At 41.0% G+C, this 15,987-nt stretch overlaps 1 protein-coding gene across 18 annotated transcripts in view; it reads left to right on the forward strand.

The window, feature by feature from the left end:
- Tsga10 (testis specific 10) overlaps positions 1-15,987 on the forward strand; it is a 111,417-nt gene that overhangs the window by 6,221 nt on the left and 89,209 nt on the right. For all 18 annotated transcript variants that reach the window (XM_076557457.1, XM_076557454.1, XM_076557461.1 and 15 more), the window contains exon 2: positions 5,039-5,167. Coding sequence is in view for 1 of the 18 variants with exons in the window: in XM_076557446.1 (XP_076413561.1) it covers positions 5,039-5,167 (129 nt within the window). In the remaining 17 variants the exon portion in view is untranslated. The remainder of the gene's footprint in view (positions 1-5,038; positions 5,168-15,987) is intronic.

Here is a 15,987-nt window from a genome sequence, read left to right on the forward strand (position 1 = left end):
CTTCCTGTTATATAAAGAACTCTAGAGGCTGGAGAGATGGCTCAGTGGATATGATAAGGACTTGAATTTTGATCCTCAGAACTCATGTTTTCTATTGCTGTGATAAAATACCATGACCAAAAGGAACTTGGGGAGAAAAGGGCTTATTTCTGCTTACAGCTTGTATTAGTTACTTTTCTGTTGCTGTGGTAAAATACCACAAGATCATGATGGGGAACAAGAGACAGCTGACCCGAGCTAGTGGGAGCTCATGAGCTCTGGACTGACAGCTGAGAAGCCGGTATGGGACTGAACTAGGCCCTCTGAACGTGGGTGACAAAGTCTGTTTGTGGGTCCCCTGGCAGTGGGATCAGGATTTATCCCTGGTGCATGAACTGGCTTTTTGGAGCCCATTCCCTATGGCGGGATACATTGCTCAGCTCTGATGCAGGAGGGAATGGCTTGGTTGTGCCTCAATTTGATATGCCAGGCTTTGTTGACTCCCCACAGGAGGCCTTACCCTCTTTGAGGGGATGGTTTGGTGGGGAGGTGCGAGGGAGCGGGAGGAGGGAAGGGAGAACTGTACTTGGCATGTAAAGTGAAAAAAAAAAATTAAAAAGGAGACTTCCAAATCAACTCCTGCTGTACATCTTTCTTAATATTAATTCTATATTCCAAACTGTTTCCTAAATATTTTCTCTTTTCTCCTTGTAAATAAAAACCACAATGTACAAATAAATTAATTATGCCCCCCCCCCAAAAAAAACCCACAACCAAGGCAACTTATAGAAAAAAGGGTGTATTTGGGGCTTGAAGTTCCAGAGGGTTAGAGTGGATGACCACCATGGTGGGAAGCATGGCTGCAGACAAGCATGAAGCATCTGATAGCTCATATCCTGATCCATAAGCAGGAAACAGAGAGTGCATGGCAGAGGCCTGGAAACCTTAAGCCCACCCCCAGTGACACATCTCCTTTAACAAGGCCACCCTTCCTAATGTCAAATAGCTACCAACTGGGAACCTAGTATTCAAATGCCTGAGACTTATGGGGGACATCTCATTCAAACCACCACACAGTTGTAGTCTTGAAGAGAAATTGGGGTAGGAACTCAGAGCAGCAACCTGGAGGCAGAAACTGATGCAGAGACCATGGAGCATGTTGCTTACTGGCTTGCTCCTCAGGGCTTACTCAGGCCACTTTCTTATACCACCTAAGATTTCCTGCCCAAGGGTAGTACCACCCACATGGTCTGGGTCCTCCCATGTCAACCATTAATCCAGAAAATGCTCTACAGACTTGCCTACAAGCCAGTCTGATGGAAGCATTTTCTCAATTGAAGTCCCCTCTTCTCAGTATGACCTTGGTTTGCGTCAAGTTGGACAAAAACTAACCAGCATGCCATGTAAAGCCAGATGGTAGCAAGCATCTGTAATTGCAGAGGTCCTGTGCAAGGATGGGTGGTGGAGACAGGAGAACCCCGGAAGCTTATGGGCCAGCTAGCCTGGCATATGCAGCAACAGACAATAGACCTAGTCTAAAGATGAAAATGAAAAGGCTAGTGCTGACACTTGAGATTGTCCTCTGCCCTACACACACACACACACACACACACACACACACACACACACACACACACACACACACACGGTGGTGGCAGGGAGGAGACTGACTCTCGGAAGACTGGTGGAGACAGCTTTTAGATATTGCTTATTTTTAAGGTTGAAGTAAATGTGTAAGGAAGACATCTAGAAAACATGACTACTTACCTAAATTGTGTATAATCAGTATATGTACATGTATATATATATATATCTCGTTGATGACATCATCCTTATAGCATAAAAAACAGAATTGATCTTGAGAATATGGAGTTCAAACTGAGCCTTAAAATGTTTGTGAAGAAGAGTGTTTCTAGGTGTATGTATTAAGAATTTGTAGAATAGTTCTTGGAGGTGTTAATTAGGTGATAAAGTTGTCAAAGTGGAAGGGACCAAATTATGAAGAACTTTGCATGTTGGGCAAAAATAGATCTTGGCAATCTGAAGTGTGGTGGGAAGCCAATAAGGACTGCAGGGAAGCTTTTTCGAATTGCAGGATCTCAGGTGTACTGCAAATGAGATTCTGCATGTAAACAACACTCCTTTGTGATTCATATGTTCACCAAAATTTAAAAATTAATTGCCCAAATGAGAAGTTATTTATTCTGCTTTCCTGAGTCAAATGTTTGTAACTAGGAGCACACTTCTCAATAGAAACTGTGTGAGAAGTGGTAGGATTTTTATATAGCTCCTAAAGTTTTAAGTAGTCTGTGAGATTTATGCTGACATTCCAGGTGGGCATAGAAATGCACTCTCTATCTTATTTAGGGAAGGAAAAGGAATTAGATTCACCAACCTACTTCGATGCCAGGCTGCACAGGGTATACTCAAGCTAGTCAGTGGGGATATCTTGATTTTATAATTTCCTGAGAGTGATGTTGGAGAACAGCAGCTGTGTTGAAGGAAAGGTCTAGGATGTTCTTAGAAAATTCTCACTTATAACACGATGATTGACTTGATTCAGGAAGAGAATACTACTTTTCTAAATGACATAATTTCTTAGATATATTGATTGCTAAGTAAAAACACAGTGGAGTAGTGGGGCTACTATGCTAACCTGGAAAACTTAGAACATTGGTTCTAAGTTAGATGTACATTAGATGTACACTAATTAATATACACTTGTACATTAGATGTACAAGTACATCTGTATGATAAATTCCTAGAAATGAAACTATTTGGATAGAAGCTATATGTATATTTTAGTGTTAATACATTTTGCATAATTGCTTTCCATAAATAATCATCTTATACTACCACAAATGATGTATAGGTATAATAAGTTAGATATTTAACATTTGAGTCTGGGGAGATGGATCAGTGGATAAGAGTACTTGCTGTGCATGCATGAGGGCTAGAGTTTGAATCCCTAGTGCAATGCCAGAAACCAGGCATGAATGCACATGCCGGAACCCTGCCATAGGAGAATGGAGACAAGTGATCTCAGTGGTTCTCTGACCAGACCAATCTAGCTGAAATGTTGGCTTCCAGTTCAGCGAGAGACCCCTGTCTCAAGATAATAAGGTGGAGAGTGATCTCAATATCTTGCTCTGGTCTCTGCATTTATACACTTATGTATATAACACACACACACACACACACACACACACACACACACATATCCAACTTATTGGCTTTTGTCAAGGTGGTGGTTAAAAGTGGGTCCTCAGTATTATTTTAATTCATGTCACATTTCACTAAAGCAGTGGTTTTCAACCTTCCTAATGCTGCAACCATTTAATCCTCTTCCACATGTTGTGGTGATCCCCAAGCACAAAATTGTTTTGTTACTGCTTCATAACCATAATTTTGCTACTGTTATGAATCATAATGTAAATGTCTGATATGCAGGTTGAGAACCACTGCTCTAAAAGGTATTGTTGAATGTTTCTGTAAATATTCATATTCTTTTTCTAATTTTTCTGTTAGAATATTTCTTTTGCCTTTTTACTTATAGAAATTGTAAATGTTTTAGAGAAAGTATCCCCTTATGGATGGCTAGCAAACTGTGTTACGATACCATGGCAATAGCTAACATGTGACTAACGGCCACCATATTTGACAGAGGTTTGGAGGTAGACTCTCATGCATCTTTAAAAAGCATACTCACTATCATCGTTTTATTTGGAAAACATAGATAAATTTCTTTTCTTTTCCTTTTTTAATTTTTGGGATTGTATTTAAATCACGATCCTTACCTTTCCTCCCTCCAAAATCTCCCTATTTCCTGCCCAGCTCTCCTTCAAATTCATAGTCTCTTTTTTCATCAATTGCTATTATATATGTATATATATATGTATATATATGTATATTCCTAACTATAACCTGTTGAGTCCATATAATGTTACTTGTATATATTTCTTCAGGGCTGACAGTTTGGCACTGGACAACTATTGTTGGCACTTCTCTAGGGAATACCACCTCTCCTGCTCCCAGCTTTACTCAGTTGCCTATAGTCCTGTGTAGGGTTGAGACCGCATGGGCTTTTCCCTGTCCAATTTGACATGTTTGTTGGTGTCATCCTTGTTCAGCTCACACTTGGGTGGTCATGTTGGTGAGACTTTATGGGTGTGACTTCTGATGTTACTAGGAGACACAATCTCAGCAAACTGCTGATCCTCTGGCTCTTACAGTCTTTCTGTCCCTCTGCAATGTGTGGGAGTGTTTTGAAGATGTATCCATTGGGACTGGGCTCCACAACTCTGCATATTGATTGGTTGTGGTTTTCTGTAGTATCTCCATCTGCTGTAAAGAGAAGTTTCCCTGATGAGGGGTAAGGACTACACATATCTGTAGCTATAGGGAGAAATATTTACAGATTGTTGTGAGGGTTTATGTTGGTTTAGTAAATTAGTAGTAGATTAGTAGAATGAACAGATTCTCCTCCAATAAACATGATTTCACTAGCATAGATTAGTTATCTAGGTTTCCAGTATCAGGGATGTAGGGATGGTATCTCTCTTGTTGACCAGGTTTTTTGTTTTGTTTTTAAAGGTGTGTGTGTGTGTGTGTGTGTGTGTGTGTGTGTGTGTGTGTGTGTGTGTGTGAGAGAGAGAGAGAGAGAGAGAGAGAGAGAGAGAGAGAGAGAGAGAGAGAGAGAGAGAGCATGAGTACATGTATGCATGGGTACACACAGAAGCTAGAAGGAGACATCAGATCAGATCCCTTGGAGCTGGAGGCATCTGTGAGCTTCTCCCCTCAATGTGAATGCTGGGATCTGAGCTCCAGTCCTCTGATTAAGCACTCTTAACTGCTGAACATCTCACTAGCCCTAGGCTTTATACTATAGATTCTTAAGAAACATAGCTTGGTATCCTCTGCTTTACTGATGGGAAGTTAAAAACAATAGAAAATGTGAATGAAATAGAATGTCAGTAAATTTCAAAGCTTACTGATGTAAAAAGTCACAGCTCTGTTTTAAATGGAATGCCTCTCCATTATTTTTCATACTTCCTACTAGGTTACCACCAAAGAACATCAGTTTGGTCTCGGGGCTCCAGTTTCTGAAGCTGGAAAAAACCAGAATACTCTCCAACTAGAACAAGAAGTGAGAACCCAAGATAGATTCATCTCTACACTGAAATTACAGGTTAGTCCTAGTTTATGTATTAATAAATACTTCTATTAATTAATTTTGGATGTGGATGTATTTTAAAATAAGAAAATTGAGGGCAAATAATTACTAATTCAGAGCTTGCTTAAATCTAAAGATTCTAAAATTCAGTTTTTATTACCACTTTGATATAATAGATTCAGAGTTAGTGAGAAAACTATGTGGTATTGTTTTTTTGTTGTTTGTTTATTTTTTATTTTTTTGTTTTTCGAGACAGGGTTTCTCTGTGTAGCTTTGTGCCTTTCCTGGAACTCACTCTGTAGTCCAGGCTGGCCTCGAACTCAGAGAGATCCGCCTGCCTCTGCCTCCCGAATGCTGGGATTAAAGGCGTGTGCCACCACCGCCAGGCTTGTTTGTTTATTTTAAGACAGGCTCTTGCTATGGAGACCAGATTGGCTTCCAACTCAGCAATACTTTTGTGTCAGCCCTGCAAATTCTGGGGTTACAGGTATGAGGCCATGCCAGGCAGATCAGCTATTTTTTAATGCAAAATCTTACTTAGCTATTTCCAACCATGTGAAATAGCATTTCCATTGCTGTTAAAATAACAAGTGGTTAAATAATTATGACACTTAGCTAGCACATGACAATTAGGATTTCTCTGAACTTCAAGTTAGCAGGGATTTGAATATAGTACTCTGCACTGCAGGTTTGAGATCATCTGTTCTCATGGTACCTGGCACATGGTTCAATAAAGGCTCTTAAAACAGACCTTCTAGGGGCTGGAGATGTAGTCCAGTTGGTAGAGTACTTGCCTAACATGCACAAAGCTCTGGATTTGATCCCCAGCATGACATAAACTGGGCACAGAGAACATATCTGTTATCTTAGCACTCAGGAGGTAGAGGCAGGAGGATCAGACATTCAAGGTAATCCTCAGGCTTCACAGTGAGTTTGAGGCCAGCCAGGGCTACATGAGAATCTGTCTGGGGTTAGGAAAGCAGGGACTTTAGGGGAAGATAAAGTAGACTTAACATTTCGTTTCCTTTTTCCTTCTATTAGATACAGTTTCAAACTGTGAACATTAGATATAAAACAGTATAACATTTTTTTCTTTTATTAAACATAGATTCTTTTCTCATACAATATAATCTACATATAGTTTCCCCTCCCTCTACTCATCCCAGTACCTCCCCACCTCCTCTCCCATCCAGATCTACCCCCTTTCTGTCTCATTAGAAAAGAACAAACTTCTAAGAGGTAACAACAAAACATAACAAAATAAAATATAATAAGATAAAACAAAAACCATCTTTATCTTGTTGGATAAGACAAACTAACAGAAAAATAAAAGAGCTCCAAGAGCAGGTACAAGAATCAGAGACCTATTCATTCACACATACAGGAATCCCCTAGAAGTGCTAACCTGAAAGCTACAGTATATGTGCAGGGGACCTGGTGAAGACCCATGCAGGCAGGCCCTGTGACTGCTGCTTCAGTCTCTGTGAGCTCATAGGAGCTTTACTCAGTTTTTTTTTGTTTTGTTTTTTGTTTTTTGTTTTTTTTAAGAGGGCCTTTTTCTCCTGGTGTCCTCCATCCCCGTTGTCTTCCCTACTTATTCTGCCTCCTCCTCTTCTTTGGGGTTCCTGAGTTCTGAGGGGAGGGATTTGATGGAGACATCTTGTTTAGAGCTGTGTGTTTCAAGGTCTCTCTCTGTGTGTGTAATGTCTGGCTATGGGTCTATGTATTTGTTCCCATCTGCTACAGGAACCATAGGAAGCCTCTCTGATGATAGTTGAATAAGATACCAATCTGAGTATAGCAGAATATCATTTGAAGTCATTTTATTGTGACTTTCCACTGTACTAGGTTTCCATACCACCCCTCAAATGCCCTTCAGTTCTAGCTATCTCTCCCCTCATTCACTCCCTCAATCTCGTCTCTCCTCTTCCTCCTCACCAGATCCTCCTGTTCTCATGCTCTTCTCCCATATCCCCCTTTCCTGCTTCCATTCCACCCATAAAATCTGTTCTATTTCTCCTTCCCAGGGAGATCCATGTGTCCCCCCAGTCCCTTCCTTTATGCCTATCCTTTCTGGTTCTGTGGATTATAGCTTAATTATTATTTGTTTAATGGCTAATATTTAGATATAAGCAAATATGTAAAGTATAGAGACAAGAATAAAGACTGGTAAAAGAACCTCAACATACAAAGAACATCATGTTGTAGTTCTTATATTTTCTCTTCCTCAGTATAGTCCAGAAAGACTTGTAGGCTAGCAACTTGAAGTGACAGTAGGAACATGCAAAAAAGGATCCCAGAAAAGCACAAGGCAGACGACTTTAAGATAGTGACTGCCTGCTCCAAAACAAGCAGATTAAAAGAAAACTACAGACCTTCCCTGCGAGCATAAACCAGAAATAGTCTAGACTATAATCCTTGCCAGGCTGTGACAGGGAGCCTCAGTTCTGCCTCTTCTTGACCTCATTTCCTACCTCTGCCCCTAACAAGAGTAGTATCGAAGAAAACTGAGTAGGGAACCAAGACTTTACTCCCCATCAGGTAGTAGGGAGGTACATAGTCTTCTGATGTCAATAGAGACCACAATGGGCACACAGACATCTGCTCTTACCCTACAGTAAGAAGCACCCTTAATGCTAGTGGAGTATCAGAGGAGACAGAGCAGAGTCAGGACTTTACTTCTGCTAACAAGGCCTCTCTTCTGATTTGAGTCTGAATTGTTCCCCACGGGCTCTTTTTTTAGTGGTCAGTCTTCAGCTTGTGGTGCTGTTTTAGGAGGTGGAGACTTTAGGAGGTGGGGCTTGGCTAGTGGAAGTAGCTCACTGGGGACTGGCCTTTGAAGGATCTGCCGGCCCATGGTTCCAGTCTGCACGCTGCTTCCTGGTCCACCAATATGTGAACCAGCCCATTCTGCTTGTGTCAGAACAATTGAGTAAGACTGAATTAAAAGGTAATGAACTAATCTATTTGGTGGAGGAGATTCCAAAGGTTCTTGTTTTTGTGGTGGTGGGAATCAAACCAGGGCCTTGCACAGGTAGGCAAGCACTCTGTTCCTTAAGCCATAGTTCCAGATCTTAGAAGAGGAAATTTCAAGACTGCATAATAACCAGGCTATGGTATTACTATGCTCAGATAGCTTTTTTGTTTTTTCTCTTCAGTTTTAGTTTTTTGAGACAGGGTTTCTTTCTTCTCTATGTAACTGCCCTGGCTGTCCTGGAATTCCCTCTGTAGACCAGCTAGCCTCAACTCACAGAGATCTGCCTGCCTCTACCTCACGAGTTTTGGGGTTAAAGGCGTGCACTACCACCACCAGGCTGCACTCAGGCTGCTTTGTAGAGATGCCCAGGAAGTAGAACAGAAAGATGTAGAAAACATGCCGTTTGGGGGCATGCAATGTGATTAAAGCTGCAGCAAGAGCAAGGGTGGACCATGTGGCTGTGATTGTGAAAGAGAGTAGCATGATTGAGGAGAACCCTTCCACATTGCCCTGGGACAATGGGAAAGGTGCCTTGAGGGCGAGACCCAACTCATGAAAGGCTGCGGGACGTCAGACTGAGAGAATTTTCTTGAACAGAGTCTCAGGGTGCCCTTTTAAACGAGGCAACCTGGGGAGGGTTTTCAGTGCACAAGCACTCAAAGGCTACTCAAGCTGTGGTCCATTGGGTGCCAGTTCTTGAGCTTTCGACAGAACATGACATCATCTACATAATACTAATTTTGCAGGCATGCAGAATGAAGGAGTTCTAGTTAACTTGGAGGCTTGCACCAATATTTTTAACAAAAGCCTAGGAAGCCAGGCAGTGTAGAGCAGGATCAGATTCCCCACAGGGAGTCCTTCAGTGGACTTTGCACAAAGCTTTAAGGATAAAACCAAGCTGTGGTAGAGAACTCAGGATGTTGGAGATGTGAAGACATGTGATACCTGCTGAGGAAAGCTGCAGCACCAAGTAGATTTTGCCCAAAGAGAGTCCTTGTGCACTACAGGCAGCAGGGCATAGGAGCAGAGCTACCTAAGCCCATTGGAGCTTGCAGCGTGTTACACATATACCAGATTCCAGGCATGGAGGACCCTAACCTTCCTCTTCTAAAGTACTTATATCATGAATTGAGTAAAAGCAGAGTTTCCTATTGGGCAAGCAGGGTATTCACGTATTTATTGGTGATCCATTCGTTTTACTTCCACTTAACAATAAATTGAACACTATGTACAGAATACACAATTCATGATGCATAAAGGAGTTCTTTATGTTGCTTAGAAATCAATGGAAAGGACAAGTAAATAAATTATTTTTGTGCATTTTATAAAATACTAAGATAGGGCTGAGAAGTTAACTCAGTCAATGAATTGCTTATACAAAAAACTGATTTTAAACCACAGGACCTGTGTTAAAAAAAAAGCCAGGTATGGTAAGGTTTGCTTGTAATTCCAGCTCTAAGGAGGTGGGCACAGGCATATCCTTGGGTTTCTCTGGCCATTGAGAGACCCTGTCTTTAAAAAGCTAAAGTGTCAGGGCCCTGGTGGTGCACACCTTTAATCCCATCACTCAGGAGGCATAGGCAGATGAATCTCTGAGTTTGAGGCCAGCCTGGTCTATGATTGAGTTCCAGGAAGGCCAGGGCTACACAGAGAAACCCTGTCCTGAAAAACCTAAAAAGAAAAAAGCCAAAGGGTATAGTGCCTAAGGAATGACACTTGAGGTTGTCTTCAGCCTGCACACACGTGAACACATGCACAGCACACATACTCACAGCCTGAAGGGGGATTGCTGAGGAGATAGCTTGGTAGGCAGAGGGTTTGCTGTTCAAGTGTGAGAAATGAAATTCAGATTCCCAGCACTCATGTAAATCCTGGGTAGGCTGGCTGCTTTCCAGCAGCTGTGGTACTCAGGAGGGACAGACAGGATCTCAGGAGTCAGCTAACTAGCTAGATGAGGCAGATCTGGGAGCACTGAGTTAAATTGAAGGACCCAGCCTCAATATATAAGGTGGGGAGCGATCAAAGAAAACACTCTTTATTAACGCCTGTCCTGTCCTTCACAGGCATACACATGTGCACATTTACCCTTCCACTCCTGTCAGTCTATACACGTGAACATGTACACACACACACACACACACACACACACACACACACACACACACACACACGCCAGAAAACCCACACAACACAACTGTGAAGACAGACGAATCCTCTGGTTTATTTCAAAATGGCATACTGTTGATCAAAGTAGCTGAGAGAAGAAAGGTAGGGAAAATAAAGAAATTTGGTATGGCAATTTGAATGTGAAATGTCTTCCACAGGCTGGAAGTATTTGGGCACCTGGTCCCTAGCTGGTGGCCTTGTTTGGGAAGTTGTGAAACCTTTGAGAGATGGGATTGGGTTTTGAAAGTGAGTGACTAGGGTTAAACCCACCTGAGTGCTCTGCTTCTTGGGATGGCCTTAATGTGAAGAACTCTGCCACACCCTTCCTAGATCCTCAGAAACTGTGGTCCAAATCTTCGTTTCCACCCTTAAGTTGCTTCTCTCAGGTATTTTGTCAGTGACCGGAAAACCTGGTATGAGAATGATGAACAACAGATAGTTTAGCACAAGATTTATGTTCAGGTTGCTGCAAGGTGGACTGCACATTTGCTTTAAAGAAAGCAGAAAGAAAGTGTTAACTACTCTTTGGCTAGTGGGCCAAGAACAAACCAGCTTACCAAAGGAAAAGTATGTTTTCCTACAGTTGAGGCCTAAGGAATCTTTCTGAGGAGGATTTTGTGACACACAAAATATAACACTGCAACAGTTCCCCTAAAATGTTCTAAAGCAGTCCTGGAAGAGTCTTCTAGTGTGTCTGCAGCAGGGGTGCATACACTGGTGATGTGGAAACCAGGCGGGACAGAGAGAAGGGCTGGCATCACAAATGACACCTTGGCATCACATTCTCAGTGACATGAGTGACTTTCACTTTACATTTTCAGAGAATTTCTTTTGAAATTAAAATAACTCAATTTTTATAGCTATAAGCACTATTTTAAAGCAACTTAATATATTCTAATTTCATATGTACACTCAGACATTCAGAGAACTTTCTTTAATTGGTGTATGGTAGTAGGCAAAAGAAAAGAATAGGAGATACTTCTGAAATTCAGGCCAGTCATGATAAAAGATTGAACTAGGGAAATATTTTGTACATTTATAGATTCCTTTCCTTTTTGTTAAAAAATTCATTGTTGTTTGTTTCCTGCTTTTGTTTTGTTTTGTTTTTGTTTTTTTGATACAGGGTTTCTCTGTGTAGCTTTGAGCCTTTCCTGGAACTCGCTTTGGAGACCAGGCTGGCCTGGAACTCACAGAGATCTGCCTGCCTGTGCCTCCTGAATGCTGGGATTAAAGGCATGTGCCACCACTGCCCGGCTGTTTCCTGGTTTTGATAATTCAGATTTTATTTTATTTATTTATTTTTTTAGATTTATTTATTTATTATGTATACAGAAGAGGGTGCCAGATCTCATTACAGATGGTTGTAAGCCACCATGTGGGTGCTGGGAATTGAACTCAGGACCTCTGGAAGAGCAGTTGGTGCTCTTAACCTCTGAGCCATCTCTCCAGCCCGATAATTCAGATTTTAAATCTTACAAGTTAGTATGCTTTACAAAGTGCCACAGCAAAAGTTGGATTACTATAACCATAATGACTTCTTATGCTTCTTAATGTGATCTATTAAAAATAATAAATGGCATTGTAACATATTTAGTTAAAATAATTCATTGTTGGCTGGGCAGTGATGGTGAACACCTTTAACCCCAGCATTTGGGAGGCAGAGGTAGGCAGATCTATGTGAGTTTGAGGCCAGTCTGGTCTACAGAGCGAGTTATAGGACAGCCAGGGCTACAAGGAGAAACCCTGTCTCAAAAATAATAATAATAATAATAATAAATAAAAACAAAAACAAATTGTTCGGTATGGTGATGCATACCTTTAATCCCAGCATTCAGGAGATAGGGCAGATGATCTCTGAGTTTGAGGCTAGCCAAAGTTATCTAGTTAGACTGTGTCTCAAAAACAACAAAACAAAACAAATAACAACAGAAAAAAAAAAACCAGAAAAAAATCAACTCATGACTTATAGGATATTCTTCAAAGAGGGACACACACAATTTATATTTTTAAAGTAAACTGTCAATTTTGAAAGAAGTTACCTCTGTAGTTACTTGACCAAGATTAAGACAGGACTGACTAAGAATTATGATTAGGCATTTAGCAATTTTAGCTACTTCTTTTTTTTTTTTTTTTTTTTTTTTTTTTTTTTTTTTTTGGTTTTTCGAGACAGGGTTTCTCTGTGTAGCTTTGCGCCTTTCCTGGAGCTCACTTGGTAGCCCAGGCTGGCCTCGAACTCACAGAGATCCGCCTGGCTCTGCCTCCCGAGTGCTGGGATTAAAGGCATGCGCCACCACCGCCCGGCAATTTTAGCTACTTCTTAAAGGCTTAGACTGGGTTTGGGAAGGTTGGGGGAGGTAAGGGTTGATTGTATTTTTTTTAAAGGTGACTTAATTGTCTGAAGAAGACCAGTGTAATATCTTGAATATAGTATGTACTCTATAGATAATTAGTTAAATATGTTTAACTCACAAGTATCCTTATTATTGCACTTAACATGATGTGCCTCTTCAAGTGAACAAAAATTCCCTGAAAGTAGATACCTAGTATGTTCTTGGGATTTAATGTACTTTCTGATATTATTGTTGTTTAGTTGAGTCAGTCTCTCTCTCTCTCTCTCTCTCTCTCTCTCTCTCTCTCTCTCTCTCTCTCTCTCTCTCGTGTGTGTGTGTGTGTGTGTGTGTGTGTGTGTGTGTGTGTGTGTGTGTCTTTTAAAGCACAGATACAGCAGGGCTGTGGTGGCGCACGCCTTTAATCCCAGCACTCTGGAGGCAGAACCAGGTGGATCTCTGTGAGTTTGAGGCCAGCCTGGGCTACAGAGTGAGTTCCAGCACAGGCACCAAAACTACACAGGAAACCCTGTCTCTAAAAACAAACAAACAAACAAACATAAATAAATAAATAAACAAACAAATAAATAAAGCATAGATACAGACTTTTACACCCATTGATAGCTTGATGCTGGGTTGGCAAGGAAAGGTATTGTCCTCCATATTATTAGTCAGCAGACACTTGATTGATGTGACATTTGGTTTAGGCAAGTAAGTTATTGTATTCAAAAGGCTTTTCTAAAGAGCTGGCAGATTTTTTTAAACAGCAAGTAGAAATTTAATTCGTGCAAAGTAAATGTCATTAATTATTCAAATTAATTTTAATTTCTTTATTGCAGGTAAATATTTGGCTTTCTTCCTCCTCCTCCTTTTCCTTCTTTGAGACAAGGTCTCACCATGTAGTTCAGGTTCAGGTAGTCCTTGAACTCATCCTCTTACCTTAGCCTTCTGCGTGCTAAGATTATGTGCATATGCCACCATGCCCGGCTGTTTGGCTTTTTAAAAAATGGTTTGATTTTACAGTAGTAGTGTAGATGTAACCAATCGTATTATTAAAATAAGAAACACAGAGCCAAGGTAAAAGAGAAAAGCCGAGAGGTCAGAGCTCAGAGATAAAATCTTACCTCCTGCAGTGCTCCTAGCTTCCCCGAGAGAGGGAGGTACTTCCTGTGTCCCTGTTTAAATAATCTTTCTGTTCTGCCTTCTCATTGGTTGTAAACCCAACCACATGACTGCCTCATCACTGCCTGTAAGTACTGCCCTCCAGGTCTTAAAGGCGTATGTCTCCAATACTGGCTGTATCCCTGAACACACAGAAATCTACCTAGCTTATCTAACCACCACGCTCTTACTATGGCTCTAATAGCTCTGACCCCAGGGCAACTTTATTTATTAACATAAAATTAAAATAACATTTCAGTACAAATAAAATATCACCACATTTCCCCTTTTCTATTTTAATAAAAAGAAAAAAGGCAAAAGGTTATAACTAACAAAAGAAAAACTATATACAAAAGTACAATAACTATATACAATATATACAAGTAACAAATACCTAAACGATGTCTAGTCCATTTGTATTTGACAAATCAGAGAAAATAATTCCCTTATCTATCCTATTTTAGTAAGTCCAAAATGTATCTAATTCACTTTCTATCCTAATTAATCTTCAACTATAACTAACTAATCTTCAACTCCCTCAGAGACCCAAGAAGGAAATAATATTAGCTAACAAAAATAAAAACAGGAAGTGCACAAAAGCAACTTCCAAAAATTTTGTGAGTTGACAGAAACAGCCAGCTGCCTGGACAGTCACCTGAGGTTTCTCCACAGTGTTGGGGCATCATCTTCAGCCTATAGGCTTATGGTATCTGACAGACTCATTTGTGAAGTAGGTTGTACACAAGGTCAACAGTTCAACCTCACATTGGGTGAGAGCAGTCCATGTACCAGAAACACCTGAATTCCACTAGTGTCATGTCATGATTCAGGATTTTAAATTCTGGAAATTTTTGATGGTTTTTTAATTCAGCTGTCCATTCTTCTTGGCTGTGTATATATGGCTTCATCTAAGCATCCCCTTCTCCACATCCCTCTATTAAATGCCAGTCTACTATTGAGAGGCGTGAGCTTTCAGTTGCTGTTCCATTGCACAACAGAAGCCATCGGCCCACTGCCTGTTCAGCTGCCTTCAAAGAAAAGGGCACTGTACCTTTTCCAGATTGTGAAGGCCACTTCAGGGATGGTGCCATATTGTCCTGGCCTCAGAAGATGCCTTTTGATAAAGCCATAACCACACTTGTTTTGGCAGGAATTGGTAGTCCTTTGTTTCATGTTCTGTCTGTCCATTTTTTCTGTTGATTTGAGGATACTTTGTTGTCCAGTGGCTAACTTTTGCCACAATGAAAATTAACTCCATATGCAGTTTCTTCAATGCCCATATTTTCTCTGAAGTAGATTGGTACTGCCAGGAGCCGACATGTCTCAAAAAAGAAAAATTTCTAAGTTATTAAAACATTTTAAATGCCATATTCTGTAGATCTCTGAAGGGTTTGAAGATGACCTGTCTAAAATATATCTGCTCAATTTTTTAAAACATATCTAATATGACTACAATTTCTATTGTAATGTCTAACTACTTTCATTTCTTTATATCCTAATAGTTGGTAATAATGTAAAGTATTTAAAACTAGTAATTGTCTTTTTCTTTTCTTTTCTTTCTTTTTTTTTTTTTTTTTTGGTTTTATTATTATTATTATTATTTTATAACACCATTCAGTTCAACATAATAGCCACAGAATCCCCTGTTCTCCCCCTCTCGCCCACCCCTCCCCCCAGCCCACCCCCCATTCCCACCTCCTCCAGATCAAGGTCTCCCCCGAGGACCGGGGTTGACCTGGTAGACTCAGTCCAGGCAGGTCCATTCCCCCCTCCCAGACCGAGCCAAGTGTCCCTGCATAAGTCCCAGGATTCAAACAGCCAACTCATGCAACGAGCCCAGGACCTGGCACCAATGCACAGCTGCCTCCCAAACAGATCAAGCCAAATGACTGTCTCACCCGTTCAGGTGGCCTGATCCAGTTGGGGGCCCCTCAGCCTTTGGTTCATAGATCCTGTGCTTCCATTCATTTGGTTATTTGTCCTGGTGCTTTATCCAACCTTGGCTTCAACAATTCTCGCTCATATAAATCCTCTTCTTACTCACTAATTAGACTCCCAGTGCTCCACCAGGGGACCAGCCGTGGATGTCTGCCTTCAGATTCCTCAGTCCTTGGATGGGGTTTATGGCACCACTATTTGGGTGTCTGGCCATCCCATCACCAGAGTAGGTCAGTTCCTGCCGTCTCGCGACCATTGCCAGCAGT

This window comes from Peromyscus maniculatus, chromosome 21 (genome assembly GCF_049852395.1).
Source record: "Peromyscus maniculatus bairdii isolate BWxNUB_F1_BW_parent chromosome 21, HU_Pman_BW_mat_3.1, whole genome shotgun sequence".
In the NCBI taxonomy this organism is placed as follows: Eukaryota; Metazoa; Chordata; class Mammalia; order Rodentia; family Cricetidae; genus Peromyscus; species Peromyscus maniculatus.